General features: G+C 35.1%; 1 protein-coding gene across 1 annotated transcript in view; it reads right to left on the bottom strand.

Moving 5' to 3' along the window:
- Nucleotides 1-19,043, bottom strand: part of LOC107723899 (ubiquitin-like modifier-activating enzyme 1) — a 39,122-nt gene extending 20,079 nt beyond the window's left edge. Inside the window, exons 1-19 of the mRNA XM_016532626.1 lie at nt 18,818-19,043; nt 18,380-18,426; nt 17,229-17,397; nt 16,877-17,011; nt 16,661-16,767; nt 16,482-16,572; nt 15,681-15,813; nt 15,071-15,168; nt 14,734-14,895; nt 13,980-14,144; nt 13,763-13,870; nt 13,571-13,651; nt 11,701-11,856; nt 11,377-11,481; nt 9,706-9,780; nt 8,782-8,980; nt 8,588-8,679; nt 5,011-5,103; nt 4,496-4,687 (exon numbers count right to left, since the gene is read on the bottom strand). Coding sequence (XP_016388112.1) covers nt 4,496-4,687; nt 5,011-5,103; nt 8,588-8,679; nt 8,782-8,980; nt 9,706-9,780; nt 11,377-11,481; nt 11,701-11,856; nt 13,571-13,651; nt 13,763-13,870; nt 13,980-14,144; nt 14,734-14,895; nt 15,071-15,168; nt 15,681-15,813; nt 16,482-16,572; nt 16,661-16,767; nt 16,877-17,011; nt 17,229-17,397; nt 18,380-18,423 — 2,205 coding nt within the window. The 5' untranslated portion in view covers nt 18,424-18,426; nt 18,818-19,043. The remainder of the gene's footprint in view (nt 1-4,495; nt 4,688-5,010; nt 5,104-8,587; nt 8,680-8,781; nt 8,981-9,705; nt 9,781-11,376; nt 11,482-11,700; nt 11,857-13,570; nt 13,652-13,762; nt 13,871-13,979; nt 14,145-14,733; nt 14,896-15,070; nt 15,169-15,680; nt 15,814-16,481; nt 16,573-16,660; nt 16,768-16,876; nt 17,012-17,228; nt 17,398-18,379; nt 18,427-18,817) is intronic.
- Nucleotides 19,044-19,383: the final 340 nt, after the last annotated feature.

Below are 19,383 nucleotides of genomic sequence, written 5' to 3'. Positions count from 1 at the left end.
GTTGGAAAGGAGACTAATAGATATTTCCACAGCTCAATTTAATACACTGACAGCAGACAAAGCTCCATATGGTGACTACCGTATCACCACCACAGTCTAAACAAAGGTTTAAAAAATGGAAATAACCCTCATGTACTCTTCAAAAACAGGTGACTTCCTGTATCTTCGCGTATTGACCCGTATTGGATTCAACGTAATTCCACAAAACGTATGATATGAAAAAAAAACCAGTTATGTTTAGTACAATCTAGATACAAAGTACAATCAATTAACTTTGTTAGGTGCACTTAACCCTCATGTACTCTTCAAAAACAGGTGACTTCCTGTATCTTCGCGTATTGACCCGTATTGGATTCAATGTAATTCCACAAAATTTATGATATGAAAAAAAAAACATAGTTATGTTTAGTACAATCTAGATACAAAGTACAATCAATTAACTTTTAATATCAAAACTTTTCATACATTACAAAGAATGAATATCTGAATTTATGATTTATAAAAATGTTTTTAACCACTATTTTTGACTGCCCCTCCCCCACACCTGTGGGATTTTTGCGATTACACATTTTTTAACAATAATATCTTGGTCTAAACCTAATGTAATCTTGACAAACTATATCATTTGAAAGGGTTCAGACTCTAGTTTTCATATTTGGTGACTGTTTTTCAAAGAAATGACAGAGCAATAGATAAATAGCGATAGATTCTCTATTTGTGATATGGTGCCAAACACACTCTTATTCTATACTTATATTTTTATGTGTTTTAGAGATTGAATTCAAATCAAATATTAAAGTTGCTGCCCAAAGTATTTCTGATTAGGATGTCTACTTATGAAAATTATGTAAATATATGGTTCAGAACAAATGGAAATCAAGAGTCCCTGTATATCATCTAGTGGAAAAGTCTGGTACTGCATCCACAAAATCTTACTTAAAAGTTCATTTCTTGAGATATCAACCTAAAGATTGGCACAAAACTTGTTCAGATGATTGGGTTTGATTTTCTTGAAGATTTGGAGGTAAACATGTTTTGTAAAATTTATATTTTACATAAAATATAATATATATATTTTTATATTTTACATTTTCATAAACTTAAACTTCCATAACTTTTTACAAATTTACTTTTACAACTGTTTTTTCTTCAAACAAAAACTTCTACAATAATCTGTGATTTTTCACCTTTAAAAAGATACCAAACTTAAGTCTGTGCTCCAAAGTATTCAAGATTTATAACAATTTTAGCTGTAAAAGTCATTTTTAGGTTCGTAGATTTGCCTAAAACATTAAAATAGGCAGGTCAAATTGACCCGGGAACAATTTTTTTGATAACAAATTTTTTTTTTCATGTCAAATCAGCATGTTGAAACTTTACATGCATGTTCATGACTCTAAATGAGAAAAAGTCACAAAACTTCAAGAAAAACAACATAGGTTTAATAGTATTTCAGATAGATTAAAAAAGAAATGATAGCTCATTTTTACCATCTTTGGCTGACAAAATATTTTTCTGTATTGAAATAAGTGGGGAAAAGCAAATTTTTTTGCTTCATAGGACAGTAAAAAACTAAAATAACAAAATATAACCAATAAATGTTATTATTTTGGGTCTGAAGAGTTGCCTTAGAACATTAAAATAGGCGGGCCAAATTGACCCGGGAACAGTACGAACGTAACAAAAAATTTTGTGGATGTCAAAACACATCAGAGTGTTGAAACTTTGCATGCATGTTCATGACTCTAAATGAGAAAAAGTCACAAAACTTCAAGAAAAAAAACATAAGTTAACTGATATTTCCGACAACTCAAAAATCAAATCGGGTCAAATTGACCCGGAACAGTACATAAGGCTTAACTAATTGACTCAATGATTTGTTTTCTGCCATGTGACTGCATTCAAACAGTATCAGTATCACAAAATAAAGCGTGTTCAAGCTCAACCTTAACTAGTCCCATGTGTGGAAACTTTTCCGCACATCCTGTACTTGGAAAAGACTAGTGAACACTGTGCCAGTCATATGTATGACATAGCAAGCTATGCAAACAAAACAAAAGGGATGGAAAAAGTGAAAGGAGAGATAAAGGGGGGAAAAAAGCTAAAAGTTTAAACTTCTAGACGCAAAACCTTTCTACACAGTAATCCCGAAATGTTTTAAAACACTTAAGCCACACTTAAACATTAAGAAAGAATGCACATGCACACTTTAAGCAAAATATAGATACCGTTCAAAAGATTGGGGTGAGTTTTGAGAGAAATTAATACTTTTCTTCAGCAAGGATGCTAAAATATGCCAGTAAAGACATTCCAAGTCCGATTTCTGCTTCAAATAAATGCTGTTCATTTGAACTTTCTATATCATGGTTTCCACAGATATGAAGCAGCACAACTGTTTTCGACATTGATAATAATAAGAAATGTTTCTTATAGTCAAATAGAAAACAGTTATTTAAAATTGCAAAAACATTTTACAATATTACTGTCTTTACTGTGCTTTTAATATAATAAATGCATCCTTGGTGAGTATAGGAGACTTCTTTCAAAAACTTGTTTGAACAGTAGTGCATCACTTGAAGATGTTTGATAGAATTTCAATGATAAATCAATTGATATACTGTTCAAAATGCATACAAAAATATTGTGACACTTTGTTGAAGTTAGTGGAACATGTTGACAGTTTATGTGATGAACCAGTGGTTCCTCTGCAAGGACACCTGTGTGAACTTGAGAACGGACTTCACACATTCACTAAAAATCAGCAAAATGATTAAAAGGCATTGAGCAGACAATGACTTTAGAAAAAACTTGCCCAGTTATTTAATTCTATGACATTCTTACATTTATGTGGCTTTGGTGTCTAAATATTTCTTAAGGCCAGTGAATATTCTTGTAACCCAAACAGTTTGTGTGTGTGTTGTGTGTGTGTGTGTGTGTGTGTTGAGTGTTTTGAGAAAGGAGCAGTCTGGACACTCCAGAAAATGGTCACATCACACAAGTAACATGAGCTTGTGTGTTTCAAAGCCCAGCTCACCGCCTGTCCCCTTGGGTGAGAATTACCCTCAACTCTGACCCTGCACATGTTGGTAGAAACAACACTCCCCCCATGTGTGGACGGCCGTGTCTGGGGTTTGCATTACGTCATCTGTTCAGACTATCTGCACAAATCTTGGACCATTCAGTTGTTTTTAATCTCTAGCAGTCATTATAAACCCAAAGCACACCAGCTTAAACTTTTAACTCCAGATTTAGCATGCACTTCTTTTGAGGGTTTGCTGCTTTATACACACACGTGTCTGTCTGAATACTCAGTTGTCTAAATCTGAACGTGTTCCCTTTGAAAGTGGAAGTCCCCTAAACTGAGCAAATGCACCAGGTTGCCAGGTGAGGGTCTGCGGGGGTGAGTGTACAGTTACAAAGTGGTTTAAGCCCCTGAGGTTGAAAATAATTTCACCAAATCCTGTAGTGATCCAGACTCAGACAGAAGACTGATGCTGTAGCCTTTCACCCCAGCCATCACTCCCTACTCATCACCCCCGGCCCTCATAACAGAACTCAACCACAGTAAAAATCACCTTTACTTCACTGCACAAGAGTAATAATACACTGTAAAAACGATTTTACTCTAACAAACAACATATTAGTCTACCATAAGTGTATAAAACAAATTGTTTGAATAAAGACAATAAGCATTGATGATTTTTATAAAGTTGTAAATAAAACAAAGATTACTCGAGAACATTTTACAAGAACGTCTTTCTACTTAAAAAATGTTTGTTTAATTCAGTACAAATTCTTTGTAATTAATTGTGAAATTTACTAGAAATTTCTGAAAGAACTGTTTTTACATCGCATTTTAACATATGTGAGTACATGTGAAAAGATGTTATAATAAAACAGATAAATCTGATAATTAATATGATCAAATTTATTGAGATCTTAATATTAAATACATATTTATTTTTTGTGTAGTTTTTATATTATAATTTAATAAATATTAACACTGTATTTCATTTTAATATTTAATTAGCTATATAACTATTATTATCCTTACTATTGTTGTTGTTGCTAAAATAAATATATGTAGACAATAAAATAAAATAAAATACAATTATAATATAAATAAATAAATATAATTATGCTGTTTTATAAATGCAATTAAGCTACTTGAAAGCATGCATTACTGTGATTTTACTATAGTTAATAGATTTTGGCTAATTCACATTGACTAACAACCCTCTTTAATCATGGTAAAATTACTGTATTGGAGTCACAGATTAGTGCTTTAATACATTATGTTAGAAAAAAGGGCCAATGCAGTCCTACAGTCAATAAATACATACAACCATTATGATATGTTGTATTCAACAGCTAAGAGCTCCTTGTGCTAAATGCACATAGAATAAAAGCTAATGAATTAGACAGAAAAAGGCCTACACACTCATTCAGACAACACAGTATTAGATGGTGATAAGTGAGTAGCTTCATCACTTACTGTGAATGTCGGGGCCACACAAGGCTGTGAGAGGACAAAGTATTGGGTGGCCAGGTTTATATATGCGTTGCGGTAGGATGTGAGTTTCTGGTGACCCTGGACAAGCTTATAGAGCTCCAAACACATCAGCCCGGCGATCGCAGCTGTTGTTGTGGCGATTGCTGGAATGATGCGGCCAGCAATTAACTTGCTCTGCAGATGAGAAAAGGGATCTTATTTACATAAATATGCACATCAATACACACTGTACACTGTTTGTGAATTACAAATGCATGCTCTTGGGTGCAAACTAGTCATGCAAACCATTAATGGAAAGTAGTACAAGCAAAAAATAGTATCTGGAATGGAACTCTATGGTCTAGTACAGTATAAACAAAAGGTCTTTCCTCAGGGTGTACTGTATATGTACAGGAACTGAGAACACAAACCCCCGGAGGGGAATGTTGATCACTTTAGAGCTTGTCTCACAAACAAAAGCACAGCAGAGTTGTTTGAAAAAGACAATAGTCATTCACTTTGTGGCGGTCAGCTGTTGGTATATCGTAGTTCTCTGCCCTCAGGTTGGATGCTGCGACTATGTAGTCCATGTGGAAATTACTGTCATCATCCTGGAACACAAGAATAAAAAGAACATTTGGTAATGTACAAACAACTGCATTTTTACAAGCATTGACACATAAGGAGGGGTTTGCACAGAATATTCTTCCATTCAATCCTGGTTGTCTATGAATACATGCATCAGACTCACATCATTGGCCACTGCACTTTTTATTATGCATTTTTTAATGCAACTTATAGTTCGGTGATATTTATGCTTAAAACATGAAGAAAACATTTGTCTTAAAGTCTTAATATCATCTGCCATTTTGCTTCATGTAAATTGTAAGTACATTGTACTTAATATTTATTATACATTAATTTAATATTTAATAGTATTTTAGGATATTTAGATATGTTTAGTGGAAAACAAGACATAAATACAGATTTAAAATATATTTTTGTGCATTAATAGAACAGTCTGAAACAAGCTGCATCATTTATTGTTGTCCTTTACTTCTTTTCAATTACGGAAAACACCTTTTGATTGTCCATCAGCAGATCTTCACCTAACAACCATCTGTTCGTTCATTACCACAGGGCAAATACAACGGCCAAAAGAGCTGTTGTGTCAAAGGTGCGATGCTGATTGCTATCTTTAGTCTTGTATAAAAAACAAGAAGAATTTAAAAACAGGAACAAAATGTAGCCACATGTATGTTTGCGCATTTTGGTACAACAGGTACTAGACAAAGATGTCATACCGCGTCATATTTAAACTTTGATAGTTTCCTATTTTATTCGAATGTAATGTTCCAGTGATACTGCACATGATGTCACACAAAACCGCAACTGCTCCAGATTCAACTAGTTTGCAAAACATACCATTATAAACTTAGTGATCTTTTCAAAGATATGACCATTAAATACCAAATAGGCCATTAAGCATAATCGCAACTCAAGAAGTTTGGTGTGATATTAGATCTTGCAGGAATGCTAGGATACCCTGGTTTTGAGGTTTTGGCACTCTTCTTATGCCCCAGGCACAGCAGCACTACAAAGACTGTCAAGTACTGGGTGTGTTGGGGGCAACTGCAGGGGTGTTTTGAGCGTAGTATATAATTTGGCAACTTGATGCCATCAGAATCCCCCAAATGCACATTCCACTGGAAAAACAAAACATCTGATCTGGCAAAGAATGCGTCATCGCTTAAAGTGCACACACACACTTGCACATGCATACGGACATATGATACAAACAGTGGGGCCCAAAAGTCTCAGACCACTACAGAAATATTCATTTTTCTAATTTAATAGAATTCTTGCATTAAAAATTATATTATCAGCCTAAAAAATATGAATGTATAATGTCTGAACTGTTTCTCTTTTCTTTATGATGGATGCACTTAATCGTGTTCTCCAGCATCATTTGAGATGTTCCAACAAGCATCTTGTGCCAGGGTTATTATTGATAACTAAAACTAAAACCATTAAACAAATACATTTTTGTTATTTGAATCTTGTTCATATAGACAAACGCTTTTTATATGAAAAAGCTTGTTTTATTTCAGTGTTTCCAAGACATTTTCAGTTAGTTCAACTAAAGTACTAAACTAAAACTAAGCACTACACTAGAAATAAAAAACTAAAATTGATGAAACCTACATAGACATATTTAAACCATAACAACTAATAACTAATAAAAATGACAAAACAGAACAAAATGACTAAAACTAACTCAAATTAGTGGAAACAACTCATTCAAAAACTAAAATCTAATTCAAAATATTACATACTTTAATAGTATATTAATGATACTAAAATAACACTGTTTTGAGATTCAATGTAATATTTATTCTCCATCATAACTATTCTGTTTTAAAATTGTCAAAATCTTAAATCTTCGTTCATTTTCAGGTTTAAATAAAAGAAAATCCCAGACTTGTGGACCCTGCAGTACATTTATATACAGAAACCTTCGTCTAACTGTTGCCATATGAACATTCCCAGAAAGATACCAGAATGCTTTCATCTTCAGGGAAAACAAGACTAAAGACCAGAGAACCAGAGAAAGAGAAATGGAGAAATGATAGTCCAGGTCAGACTTAAAGACTGAAGAGATTGTGAAAATCAAAGACAGATACATGCAGAGAAACACACAGACTGAGACTAATCCTCTTCCTAACAGAAAACACAACTGAGATGTTGTTCAGAGACTGCTGCCCATTCAGTCTCCATGTATGTGTGTGGAAGCCCATGTGTCATGCAGTCACGACAAATGACAAAGCAATCACTGACTAAACCAGCGTGCATCCAAAGTTTTTCATAAGACCCGTCTGTGCGTTGGATGCTCTCTTTCTGAGAAGCATGTCACAGCGGTGAGGTTCTGTGAAGAAGATCTGTCTCAACAGAAAGGATGACTGTTTTCTCTGGTCTGTAATGGATGGAGCTGGTTAAGGGTCGATGAAAACTCCAGTCGGGGGTTGGCTGTTTTAGGGCCAATTTTGTGGTTGGATGAGACCTCCTACCTGAGAGTGGACGCCAACATGTCTGACAGGCTCATTGCACATACCAAATGTGTGTATTTACTGAGGATGCCAAAGTTAACACTAACTTTTCAGACCAATTTTATGTTTACAGCTGCTAAAGGAATGATTGACACAAAAATCATACCCATTTCATCCTCAAGTCCTTCCAAACCGATATTGTTTTCTTTAGTAAGTGTAAAGTCAAAAAAGATGTTTTGCAGAATGTCTAGGCTGCTTTATTTCTATAAAATGCAATTTAATGTTTGGCAAAATATCAAAAACACCATTAATTTTCCTCTGCAGTGAATGAATGCCGTCAGAATGAGCGTTTAAACAGCTGATAAAACATCACAAGTAATCACATCACACTCCAGTCCATCAATTAACATCTTGTGAAGCAAAAAGCTGCACTTTTGCAAAAAACAAATGCAGCAAGATGTTTTCAACCTCTATCCATAATATTGCTTCCTCCAGTAACAAATGCACAAATCAATCAAGTCCAAAAGCATTTTCACGCAAAAACAATCCAAATCAGTTCTAAACAAATACAGTTTGTTGGTGGATTTTGATGTAAGAGGACAACAGGGGATGGAATTTTTCACTGGAGGAAACGTTATTATGGATTATGGATGGATTTTTACTTCACAAGATGTTAATTGATGGACTGGAGTTGTGTGGATTACCTGTGGAGTATTGTGATGCGTTTATCAGTTGCTTGGACTCTCATTCTGACGGCACCCATTCACTGCAGAGTTGGTAAGCAAGTGATGAAATGCAAATTATTTTTATTTTTTTTACAAATTTGCTCTGATAAAGAAACAAACTCATTTATACTGTATCTTGGATGGCCTGAGGGTGAGTACATTTTGGGTAATTTTTGGATCTATTTTTTTGGAACTATTTTTTGGAACTATTTTTTTAATACAAATGATACAAAGAATTAAATTGTTTCATCAAGGCATCACAAAACAATATGTATTGCGAAAATGCTATACAAATAAAACTTGACTTGACAAAGACATGATACCTTCTCAAACTCCTGTGGATGCATCCGGAAGCTTTGGTCCTTCAGCTGGAGTTTGGACAGCTTCTCCTTTAACATCTCCAGCTTGACTTTGTCTAAGAGATGCAGTGAGGGATATTAGCAGAGATATTTGATGTTTAACATTCTTTACAGACTTAATTTTATTATGTATATTTATATTAAGCATAAAATTTCACCTTCTTCTTTTCTCTCCTCATTTTCCTCTTTCAGCTCCTGGTCGGTCACTGCTATCTTTACACTAGATTTAGGGGTGAACTCGGGCACTTTTACCCCCTGCAGATTGCTCTGAATATCGGCACGATTTCTTGAGCCTGTAATCCCATAGATCTGCCCATATAAATTGCCCGCTGCCACAATGAAGTCCATATGGGTGGTCTATAAAACAAAAGAAAACAGTAATAATTTCAAATCAAAATACGTCTATTGTAGCTGGCAGAACAAAGGCAAAACTGTGAGTTTGTGTTTGATTTTGAGCTCAAGTGTGGAAAAACTTGCCATGGATCACAAACACACATGCAGAGAAACAGAACTCCAGTGGTTAACAGGAAATGATGAAAGGAAAGTGTGTAGCGCATTCAAAAAAACAACACTTCCCAAAATGGGCTAACCTTTGAAACCACAGAATTCAAACAGACTCTTATGAGTTAAAAGGAATTCCTTTAGGGGAACACAAATCTTACCAAATGCTGATAACATGTGTAAAGAATCAAGACAATGGAAACAATGGGCCATAAAATAGAATAATGGTTATAGAATGGAATCATTTGCATATCAAGAGACGTCTAATTAAAATATTTAGGTGTTTTTGCTTGATTTTTTTCTGTTTATACATGTGTCTGAAAGGGTTTCTTTGAAAAGCATGACTTGTTTGCTAATGTGGCACTGTGTGTTTACCAGTGTGAGTGTGTCTGTGAGAGAAGTTGGGGGTTTAAGATGTTTTCACCTTGCTTTGTTCATCACAGGTGATCACTGATATCAGATATTATCTTATTCACACCAGAAGAGAAACTGTGAGTCATCTAAACTTAGACAATGCTGTCTGCAGGGGATGATGGAAGATCCCAAGGGCTATGTGGGGGTATTTACTGAGTAAAACTTACATTGTTGGTGTCAAAGGTCAAAGGATGTGGACATCTCTTTGCGCCCATCCAGAATGGAAGTCCAGAGCTTGTTACCTAGTGAGGACCAGAGTGAAAAGGAGAGGAGAAAAAAGGGTAAAAAAAAAAAATTTTCTTTTAATGTTTGTAATATAATTTATATAATAATAATAATAATATATTATAATAATAATATAATAATAGTTTATTTTATATGTAAATTATACATATTACATGTGTATGTAGGATCAATTACTGTTTTTACTATGAATACCTTTTTAATATTTAAAAAAAATTTTTTTTTATTTGACTTATTATTAGATGTTTGTCCTTTTAAAATGTTTTAATAAATACTGTTTTAATATACAAATTATTTGTTAAAGATGCTATGTAGTTTTGCTGTTATTATATTTATTGCATGTGTACATAGTCTCAATTACATTTTAAATATATACTTTTTATATTATTGTTTTATTAATAATTTTTATGCATTTTATAATTTTTTATTTAATACATTTATAATTTTATTTACTTTTTATTATAATTATTTTTATAGGGTTGTCTAGGTTTCAAATTAAAAATATTATTGTTATTGTTATAATTGTTGTTTATTTTAAAATATAAAAATATTGTTAAAGACGCTATATAGTTGGCTCCAGTAAGCAAGAATGAAAGACGTCTACATGTGTTGTGGGCCAAATGGAAGCCCTGCAGCCACTTGTCACATGCTGATGCGAAGTGGACGTGATTGGTTACCATAAAGCCCATGTCTCCAAGCCTTTTGCTCAGACAGACAGAATAATGAGTTTATCATGTGTGTGTGTGTGTGTTCAATATAATTAGTTTTTTAACAAAAAACAGAAGGTGCTGTTCAAAAGCGCAAAGACAGACCAAAAGATCAGTAACACAAAGCTTATTCCACTGGTTTAACAGAAAGAATTGTGTGTGTTCACCTTTACAGCCATCTTTCTGCACACCAGGAAAGACGTCCAAGTGATAATGAGAAACTGTTATGTCAAACTCAGCCAAACCTCAGGGGAACTGCATGATTTATTCTTTTTTAGTACATTCATGCAAAATGGATCATGCACAAACCCTCAAACTGAACTGTGGTCTACAACTTCTGGTTTTGCAACGGTTATAACTGGACATGCAAGATAAAGGACATCAGAGTTTCAAAACTCTGTCTTCTTGTCCGTATGACCCCTCCTCTGGACGCATGTTTATCTCAGTGTGCAGGCACTGATGCTATGGATTAGACATCTCTCCACATCCGTACTTTGCATAATCATAGACACACAGACTCCCAGTAAAAAAGATCAATTGTACTTTTACTCTGTCAATAAGACTAAATTAGAATCTAAGAAAATATTGCAACATGCTGCCATTCTCATGATGAAGACTTTTGTTAATTTATATAATTTAATTGAAACTTTATCATGCCATTTAACCCTTTACAGACCTCACACTGTGGTTCAGGGCCCACTGTTGTTATAGACAACAGTGCCACCTGCTGGTGCAAAGTGAAACTAACTCAATCAACCCAAAAACAATGCATTATTTGACAAATTATTAAGGGTGTATTCACACTTGTCTTGTTTGGTTTGATTGAATCGAACTCAAGTTCGTTTTCCCCTTTGGTGCAGATCTTTTGGGCAGGTGTGAATACAGCACGTAGACCTCCTCCGTCTCAGGACACACACGGTTCTGGTGAGCGGTGATGTTCATGTAAGGGTTCATTTCTTTAACAGACTCTGCCGCCACCTCAGACTTCAGTCTCTGAGAAACACAGAAAGAATAAATGTAAATGCAGTACATTTTACCACAGCTGAGGGGTAAATTAGGCACAACATGAAGTGGATGTGGCTCATTCAGTCAGATTTCAGGTTCTGTTCTAGACTACAGTCACTGATATCTTAGTTTAACCATTTCATTTTGTGAAGCGTAAGTCAGTTTTGTAGCTGTTCAGTGCTGTTGTTTTGTGCCAACTCATCTTACCCCAATGTCCTTAGAGTGGAAAAGAAACTGTCGATTCAGATTTGATCGCTCAATAGAGTCCATGTCAGTCACCGTGATGTTCCCGCCCTCTCCCGCACCCAGACCAATCAGAGCGAAGTTCTTCAGCAGCTCACAACCAATTGCTCCAGCTCCGACCTGATCGTAGACAGAGACATTTTATCATAACTCCATTCTTCATTGTCACATGATCCTTGTGGTTTTGTTTACAGTTTCTGGTTCACTTGCAAAAAGGGCAGTGTGAAAGTGAACCGCACCAAACAAAAAAAATCGACATTGTATTTGGTCCGGACCAAAGCAAGTGAACTAGCGGACTTTCCTGGTGTGAATACACCCTAAAAGACTAGTAGGCCTTTAAGTAATCATTTAGCAGGTCATTTTATTATCCAAAGCATTTTACTGTACAGTTTTTGGGTGAATCTCATGAAAACTGACAAAACATATATGGGGCTAATTTCAAACTCTAAAAAAAAAAAAAAAAATTTGCTTAAAGACCATTAGGAATGACAGGAATGTTTCGCACCCTTTTTTGTCATAAAAATCTATAATTTGAAAAAAAAAAATCTAATATATATTATATATTTTTTTCTTAAGACTGTCTGGTAATGATCATTTTTGAGAATAAAATAACTCAGTTATAATAAAAAATTATGTCAGTGGAAAAATCACAATGGTTCTTAAAACAGGTTTTATAAAAATTTTGATTTTGGGATATGATCTAGACATGCTTTCATGAAATTTACCCTATTACAGTGACAATTCCCCCTAGGTTGCATACTGTAACTGGTGTGTACACTGGTCTCTGTGTTACCTGGTCAGGGGGAAAGCAGTGTAGCAGTTGTTTAATGTGATTGTTGTAGAGCGTTTCCCACTGTCTGCAGGCCCAGCTGATACAGTCAGCCCAGTTCTGAGGCCATTCCTCACCCAGACTCCTATAGACACCCTCCAGTATTTCCACAGCCTCCACATCCCCACGCGCGACTGTGCGATCAACAAATGTTGGGTCACTGCAGAGATGGAGAAAAGAAGTAGAGTTATCAGTATAGGAGTAGTTTTTGTTATTTTAATTTTTTTATCGTCAATTGTTTAGGCTAAATTTGATATGGCACCAAAATTATCATTAACCAAAACTTAAACCATTAAAAACACTTCCAGTTTTAAACCAACGAAAGCTGTTGAGTTGGGTGGGGTCCTTCCTTGCCTTCACTCACAGGCTGCAATTTGCAGACAGCCAAGAGGAAGTAGTTGAGATTGAGGCAGTTATCGCACCCAGACCAATCAGAGCGAAGTTCTTCAGCAGCTCACAACCAATTGCTCCAGCTCCGACCTGATCGTAGACAGAGACATTTTATCATAACTCCATTCTTCATTGTCACATGATCCTTCAGAAATCATTCTAATATGCTGATTTGCTGCTCAAGAAACATTTCTTATTATCAATTTTGTAAACAGTTGCGCCGCTTTATATTTTTGGGAAGCAGTGCTACGTTTCTCAGGATTCTTTGATGAATAGAAAGTGCAAAAGAACAGCATTTGTTTCAAATAAAAATTGTTTGTAACATTATAAATGTTTATACTTATATGTATTATATATGTATTAGTTTATACTTATATACAAAAATCTGAAATATTTGGTTGAATCACAAAAGAAACTCTGACTGACATATCCTTAGTGCTCAACAGGAAATGTCACATGGCACATAAAATATTTCCTGTGCATTCGACACCATTGACTCACTGGTCTGCTCATTGCTCTTCATAACAGATCACCGATAAGATCCAGCAGGGTTTACTGAAACACAAATCAGGGTAATGTCCTCACCTGCTGGTGAAACAGGAGAAATACACTCACCAGAAAATAGCTCTGTTTCTTCAGTTTGTCTTGAAAAGCAGATCCAAACACAGCAATCTGCCCATCATATCGGCTGTCTCTCTACAGCACAGAAGATAAAGATCACTTCATGTGAAGTATGTAAAGTGCTCAGTTGAGTATGTTCATCAGAAACAAGACTTTCATATTTTCTTTTCATATGAACTGGCTTACAGGAGCACAGGCGTCTTCAGAAAGGACTCCATCGTTCTCCTGAGGTAGGCATTCCAGGGCATCAAAGTACAGCCACTGTCTGAGAGGAGTGAATTTACCACTGCATGCCTGAAAGATTTCATACAAATGTAGTCATTAAAAAATGTGCTTATATATACACCATGGTCTCAAACTCAACTGGTGCTGCCAGAATAAAATGTTAAATGATTAAGCTCACCTTCACCACCTCCTGAGCAGCCAGACCGCCAATGAAGGCATTGACAGGTGCCAGGTCACCGCTGGCAACCAGAGATAACTGCCTTACAGCGTCTTCATCAAGCTCATCAAACTTTGCATCTGTGCAAAGCTCTTTTGTGATAGTAACCAGCACTTCAGCATCAGCCTATAGAGGGAAGCAAAAACACAGAGATGAACTACTCAGCTACTACATATGGGTGTAAAATGTGCTGAAGAATCTGACAATGAAAATTCAATGCACTTATTAAGGTGCAATAAATTCAAATTCCACTCTTATAATGTAATATTAAGTGCTTCTTTCTCATTCAAAATACAATTCCTGAACTATTTTCAGTAGTAAAATAAATTTTTGTCTGTTTTTGTTTGACACAATGCTGTAAACTGTTCTTCCAGTTACTTTTTTTTAATAGTTATGAACCAAAGGAATCAAATCATATTGTACCAATTTTTATTATGCCACGATGCATTGCATGTTTTATAATTGTAATCACACGGAATCATTGTCAGAGCAAATACGTTATATATCTGTAAACATACACACTTAAAAAAGAATAATGCTTTTAGATGTATAATAAAATGTTTTAATGGAGTATATTAATAATTATTAAAGAGGTTTTTCAGAACAGTAAAAAAGCCAACATTTTACACATGTTGTGACAATACACAATCTTTAAAAATGTTCTGTGAATATACTTTAAAAACCTTATTTAGCATAAACGTTTTGTTGGACTGACCTGGGATCTAGGATGGGGTGCCCGGCTGTATTTCTGAGTGAATCTATGCAGGGCCTGGAAGGCCAGATGCAGAGACAGGTGTCTTTGTGTCTTGCCATAGTCTGTCATCTCCACAAGCTCAGGATCTCTGATCGCTTCATCCAGAGCCACATTCAGAGGTTTCTGTGAGAATTAAAATATCAGCTCAATGACGTGCCTTGCTTTAATGCCGTACGTCGACACACTTCCAGATTTCAAAAACATACTACGTCAGTAGCATCTTTAAATAATTAATTATTCCATACTATGCAGTCAAGTATCCTCACTATGGAATAAATCAGTCATGGGTGATACTTACAAAGCTGAGGATTTCAGTCTGTTTCACTTCAGTTGCCACTCCACCCTTCACATACTCAGAAAAGTTTGAAGTGTCACAAATACTGAAGGAGTAGATGTCTAAAAACATTAAAATATATTGTTATTGACTGATTTTCATTGCTATCGACATTTTCTTGACCTTCTCTATCAATGATCAGCTCTAAATGTTTTCCATATGTGACCCTGGAGCACAAAACCAGTCTTAAGTCGCTTGGGTATATTTTTAGCAATAGCCAAAAAAACATTGTATGGGTCAAAATTATCGATTTTTCTTTTATGCCAAAAATCATTAGGATATTAAGTAAAGATCATGTTCCATGAAGATATTTTGTAAATTTCCTACCGTAAATATATCATATACTTCATTTGTTTAACTTTAAAGGCAATTTTCTCAATATTTTGATTTTTTTTGCACCCTCAGATTCCAGATATTCAAATAGTTGTATCTCAGCCAAATATTGTCCTATCATAACAAACCATACATCAATGGAAAGCTTATTTAAGCTTATATAATCTCAGTTTCGAGAAATTGACCCTTATGACTGGTTTTGTGGTCCAGGGTCACATATATTTGATCATATGACACCTACCTCTCACTTTGATCTCAATGGGGCCATAACTATTGAGTTCAGTCATGCCTTGAATCTCAGAGAAATTCACAAACATGCCATCGGTGAACTCGTGGCTTTCCTCATCTGTGCATGTCACTATGCCTGGATTGTCCTATGATGGAAAATAACACATTTTCAGCTCAAATTCATTTTAGGATAGTAAGAATTGTATTAGAAATTAAGAAATGTTGACTCATAAGGGGTGGTAGCAAATTTGGGAAACTTGTTTTGAAACAATCATTGTTTGCAATTACATTTGGCACCTCTAGAAAATTACATAGGAACTAAAAATTAAAATTATGTCATATGTCATGTTACAAATCCATAAGACTCTGTTCATGTTTGAAGCACAGATAAAGAGATTTTGAATGAAATCTGAAAGATTTCTTTCCCTCCATTGAACGTCCATTCACTTTGACGCTTCATGAAGTTCATTAAGAAATAATAAACATAATAAACATCAATCAGTTTAATTCAAGTCTCCTGTAAAGGCACAATCCATTTATGATCAACGGACTTTATTTAGGTTTTTATTCACATTTAAATTTAAAATATGGTAAACAGAAGCTCAAAAATGCTTGTTTTAGTTTTGCTGGAATGGATATTCAATGGAGGGACAGAAATCTCTCAGATTTCATTAAAAATGTTCAAAATGTAAAAAAAAGTCTTTATTTGTATTTAAAGTTACTTAAAGGTCTTATAGATTTGAAATCACATGAGGGTCGGTATCCCTTTAAGAGAACCAAACTGAAAGTGAAAATGTGATTTTTGTCCTGTCACCTTGCTGATATGAGCAATCATGGCTGATACTGGAGTCTCTCCATTTGTGTCTCTGACCTCAAATGATTCGCCAAAGTCACAAAACAGCTGCCTGTGAACCAAACACACAAATCAGAATCTGATCCAGTACTATTTTAACCAGCTTCACATATTTTGCTGATTCATGTGATGCAGCCTACCCACAAAGCCCTCTGGTGTCAGCCACAATAAACTTTATATTGTTCGAATGACAAAATGCTCCCACACGTAGCTGCTCTTCTAAAGGTGAATTTGTGAGCACCACCACCTATTGTGATAAACACATTAAATATGACTAAGCAAGAAAAGGGGTTAAAACTAAACTCTAACTAAAACTCTTTATTGCACATACATATGAGTCCAGCATCATAACTCACCTGGAACTTACTGAGGAAGTCCTCATCGAGTTTTTTGGTCCAGGCAGACACTCGAACATAGACATTCAGACTAGAGAGCTGCTTCTCAGAGCACAAAGCCCTGTTCTGACCCAGATCAGCTTCCTTTAGGTAAAACTACAGAGAGAATTTCAAGTAAATTTTCACATAAGTGATTATCATTTGTAAAAGACACATGAAAACCTGAATAAATCATTTATATTTCTACAAATTTCACTGTTCAAAACAGCAGCTCGGACCATCTTCACAACATCATCGTTTGTGGTTAATAAATGATGACAGAATGTTCATTTAGGTGAAGTATTGTTTTAATTGCAGTAATAGGACCTATTACCTGAGAGGACAGATCTCTCCACTCCACCACACCCTCATCCTGAATGGTGACCGATCGAACTCCAGCCAGGATCACATTCTTGGCAATCTCCACACCAAGACCTCGCATTCCAGCAATGAGGACATCAGCCTTTCCCATGCGACGCATTGCATCATGGTCAATCACGTACCTGTTGTGAGATGAAAAATTGCACCATGCATAAAGTAACATTTCCGTACTTGCTGATTTAATATTTGAAACATCTGAACTGTGAATGCTGCCATTTTCAATTGATATATTTTGTGTCACAGAATAAATAGAACATTTGATCTAAATTAAAACAAGCATCCATTAAATATTACAAATGCTCTCAATGCTACCATGATGTATTCTTTGCACTTTGCATATTTAAATAACATATAGAATATTTTCATATAACGTATCAGTAGTAAACAAAATAGCATGCAAATGATTTCAACTATGCAAAAAAAAAAAAAAGACCCAACCCCAGTTACTTTTGCTTTTGATTTCTTTGAAACCAGGAAGAGATATTTTCATATAACGTATCAGTAGTAAACAAAATAGCATGCAAATTATTTCAACTATGCAAAAAAAAAAAAAAGACCCAACCCCAGTTACTTTTGCTTTTGATTTCTTTGAAAAATACCAGGAAGAGACAAGTCTAGGTGGGGCGTAACTATTCATACAGTATTGCTGACTTGGAACATACAGGAAATACATAACTGGAATTCCTCAAACTAAGTAACCCGACCTCAAAAAGATAATTTTACATTAAAATTATAGCTGAAACAACAAACTGAAATTAGATTTTTTTGAACAGAGGAAACCGAAAAACTGTGAAATATATACTTTTAATATATAAATGAAAGTGTAATAAATGCAACACCGATTTTTCTCCACTGGAAATGTAATTCAAGTGATTGCATTCGGTTTCAACAACAGTTAATTAAAGTAAATGAAGTACAAACAATTACTAGAAGTGAAAATATGATTACTCAGATGCTTTACACCCCGGTGCAGCAGTGACTACTGGCAATGAAATTTCCAAAGATAAATTTCCAAGAAACAGAAAGCACAAATAGGTAGACGTTTAAGGGAAAACCAAGATGCAGATAAGGAAAGCAGATAAGAACATTTTAGAGTGCACTTACAGCTGTCGAGAATATAATCCCTCGTCAATATCAGCCTGAGCCATTTTCTGTGAGAATGACAAATCATTGTTAGTGCTGTCCTTTACAAAGACGTACAGCAATGGTATCAGATGCTAATAGCATGGTAATTCCTGATTTCCATATTCATGATATTTATATGTTACATGTAATAATGTAATACTGTACTATTAATATGGTGCATGTTAACATGTTAGTACCATAGTACTTTTTTTGCAGTGGTGGGTCTTTTAAATACACCTGTTCAACACCTGGGTATAAACAATGCAAGGCATTGAGCGTTTTCAAGGATATTGTACATTAGCGAACAACAAGCGACCAGCGACGAATTTATAAATATGGCAACTGTATAATTAGCTGTAATGAGCTATTATTGACTAAAATCGTCAAAGAGTAGGCAATATTTTCAGTAACATTTACCTTTCAGTGGAGTTTGGCGTTTGGTTCCTCGTTCTGTCAGAACAGAATGTGATCTGATTCAGAGTAAAGGGTTTCACTTTCGTTTCTGTTATTGTGTAACTTTCGGGCCTTTCTCTCACATTCGGCCATATCGAGTGATTAAAAAGCCAATTATTTTTATTTTGCTTTATCTTCGACCACTTCTGTCACCGGACGCTGAGATTCCTCAGGTGAGGTCAACACCTGCACGAGCAAATCACCACAAGATGGCGCTGCAAATCAACGGAAATAACAGACTAAGCTTCAGTGACTGGGCACCAAACGACCCGGAATTTGTCTCAAATTGGTCAGATAAGATCACTCAATCTTTCAACCGAAATGTTGTTAAAGTTCCACTCTGTCGTTTATCAGGTCCAAAAAATTGTCCAAATCGCTGCTAATGAATATAGTCCAATAACTAGCCGTCATGTGACACCTGTTACTTTTTTCAGCGCATACCTGGATTAACCATTTACAATCATTTATGATTTCAATATATATATATATATGAAGAGTTCAGATTCAAAAGCCTCCAAGTGCCGTATGAA

Source organism: Sinocyclocheilus rhinocerous, unplaced genomic scaffold (assembly GCF_001515625.1).
Source record: "Sinocyclocheilus rhinocerous isolate Xijiao unplaced genomic scaffold, SAMN03320098_v1.1 scaffold875, whole genome shotgun sequence".
Taxonomy (NCBI): domain Eukaryota; kingdom Metazoa; phylum Chordata; class Actinopteri; order Cypriniformes; family Cyprinidae; genus Sinocyclocheilus; species Sinocyclocheilus rhinocerous.
Note: the sequence above shows the minus strand (reverse complement) of the source record. Positions and strands in the feature narration are given on the sequence as shown.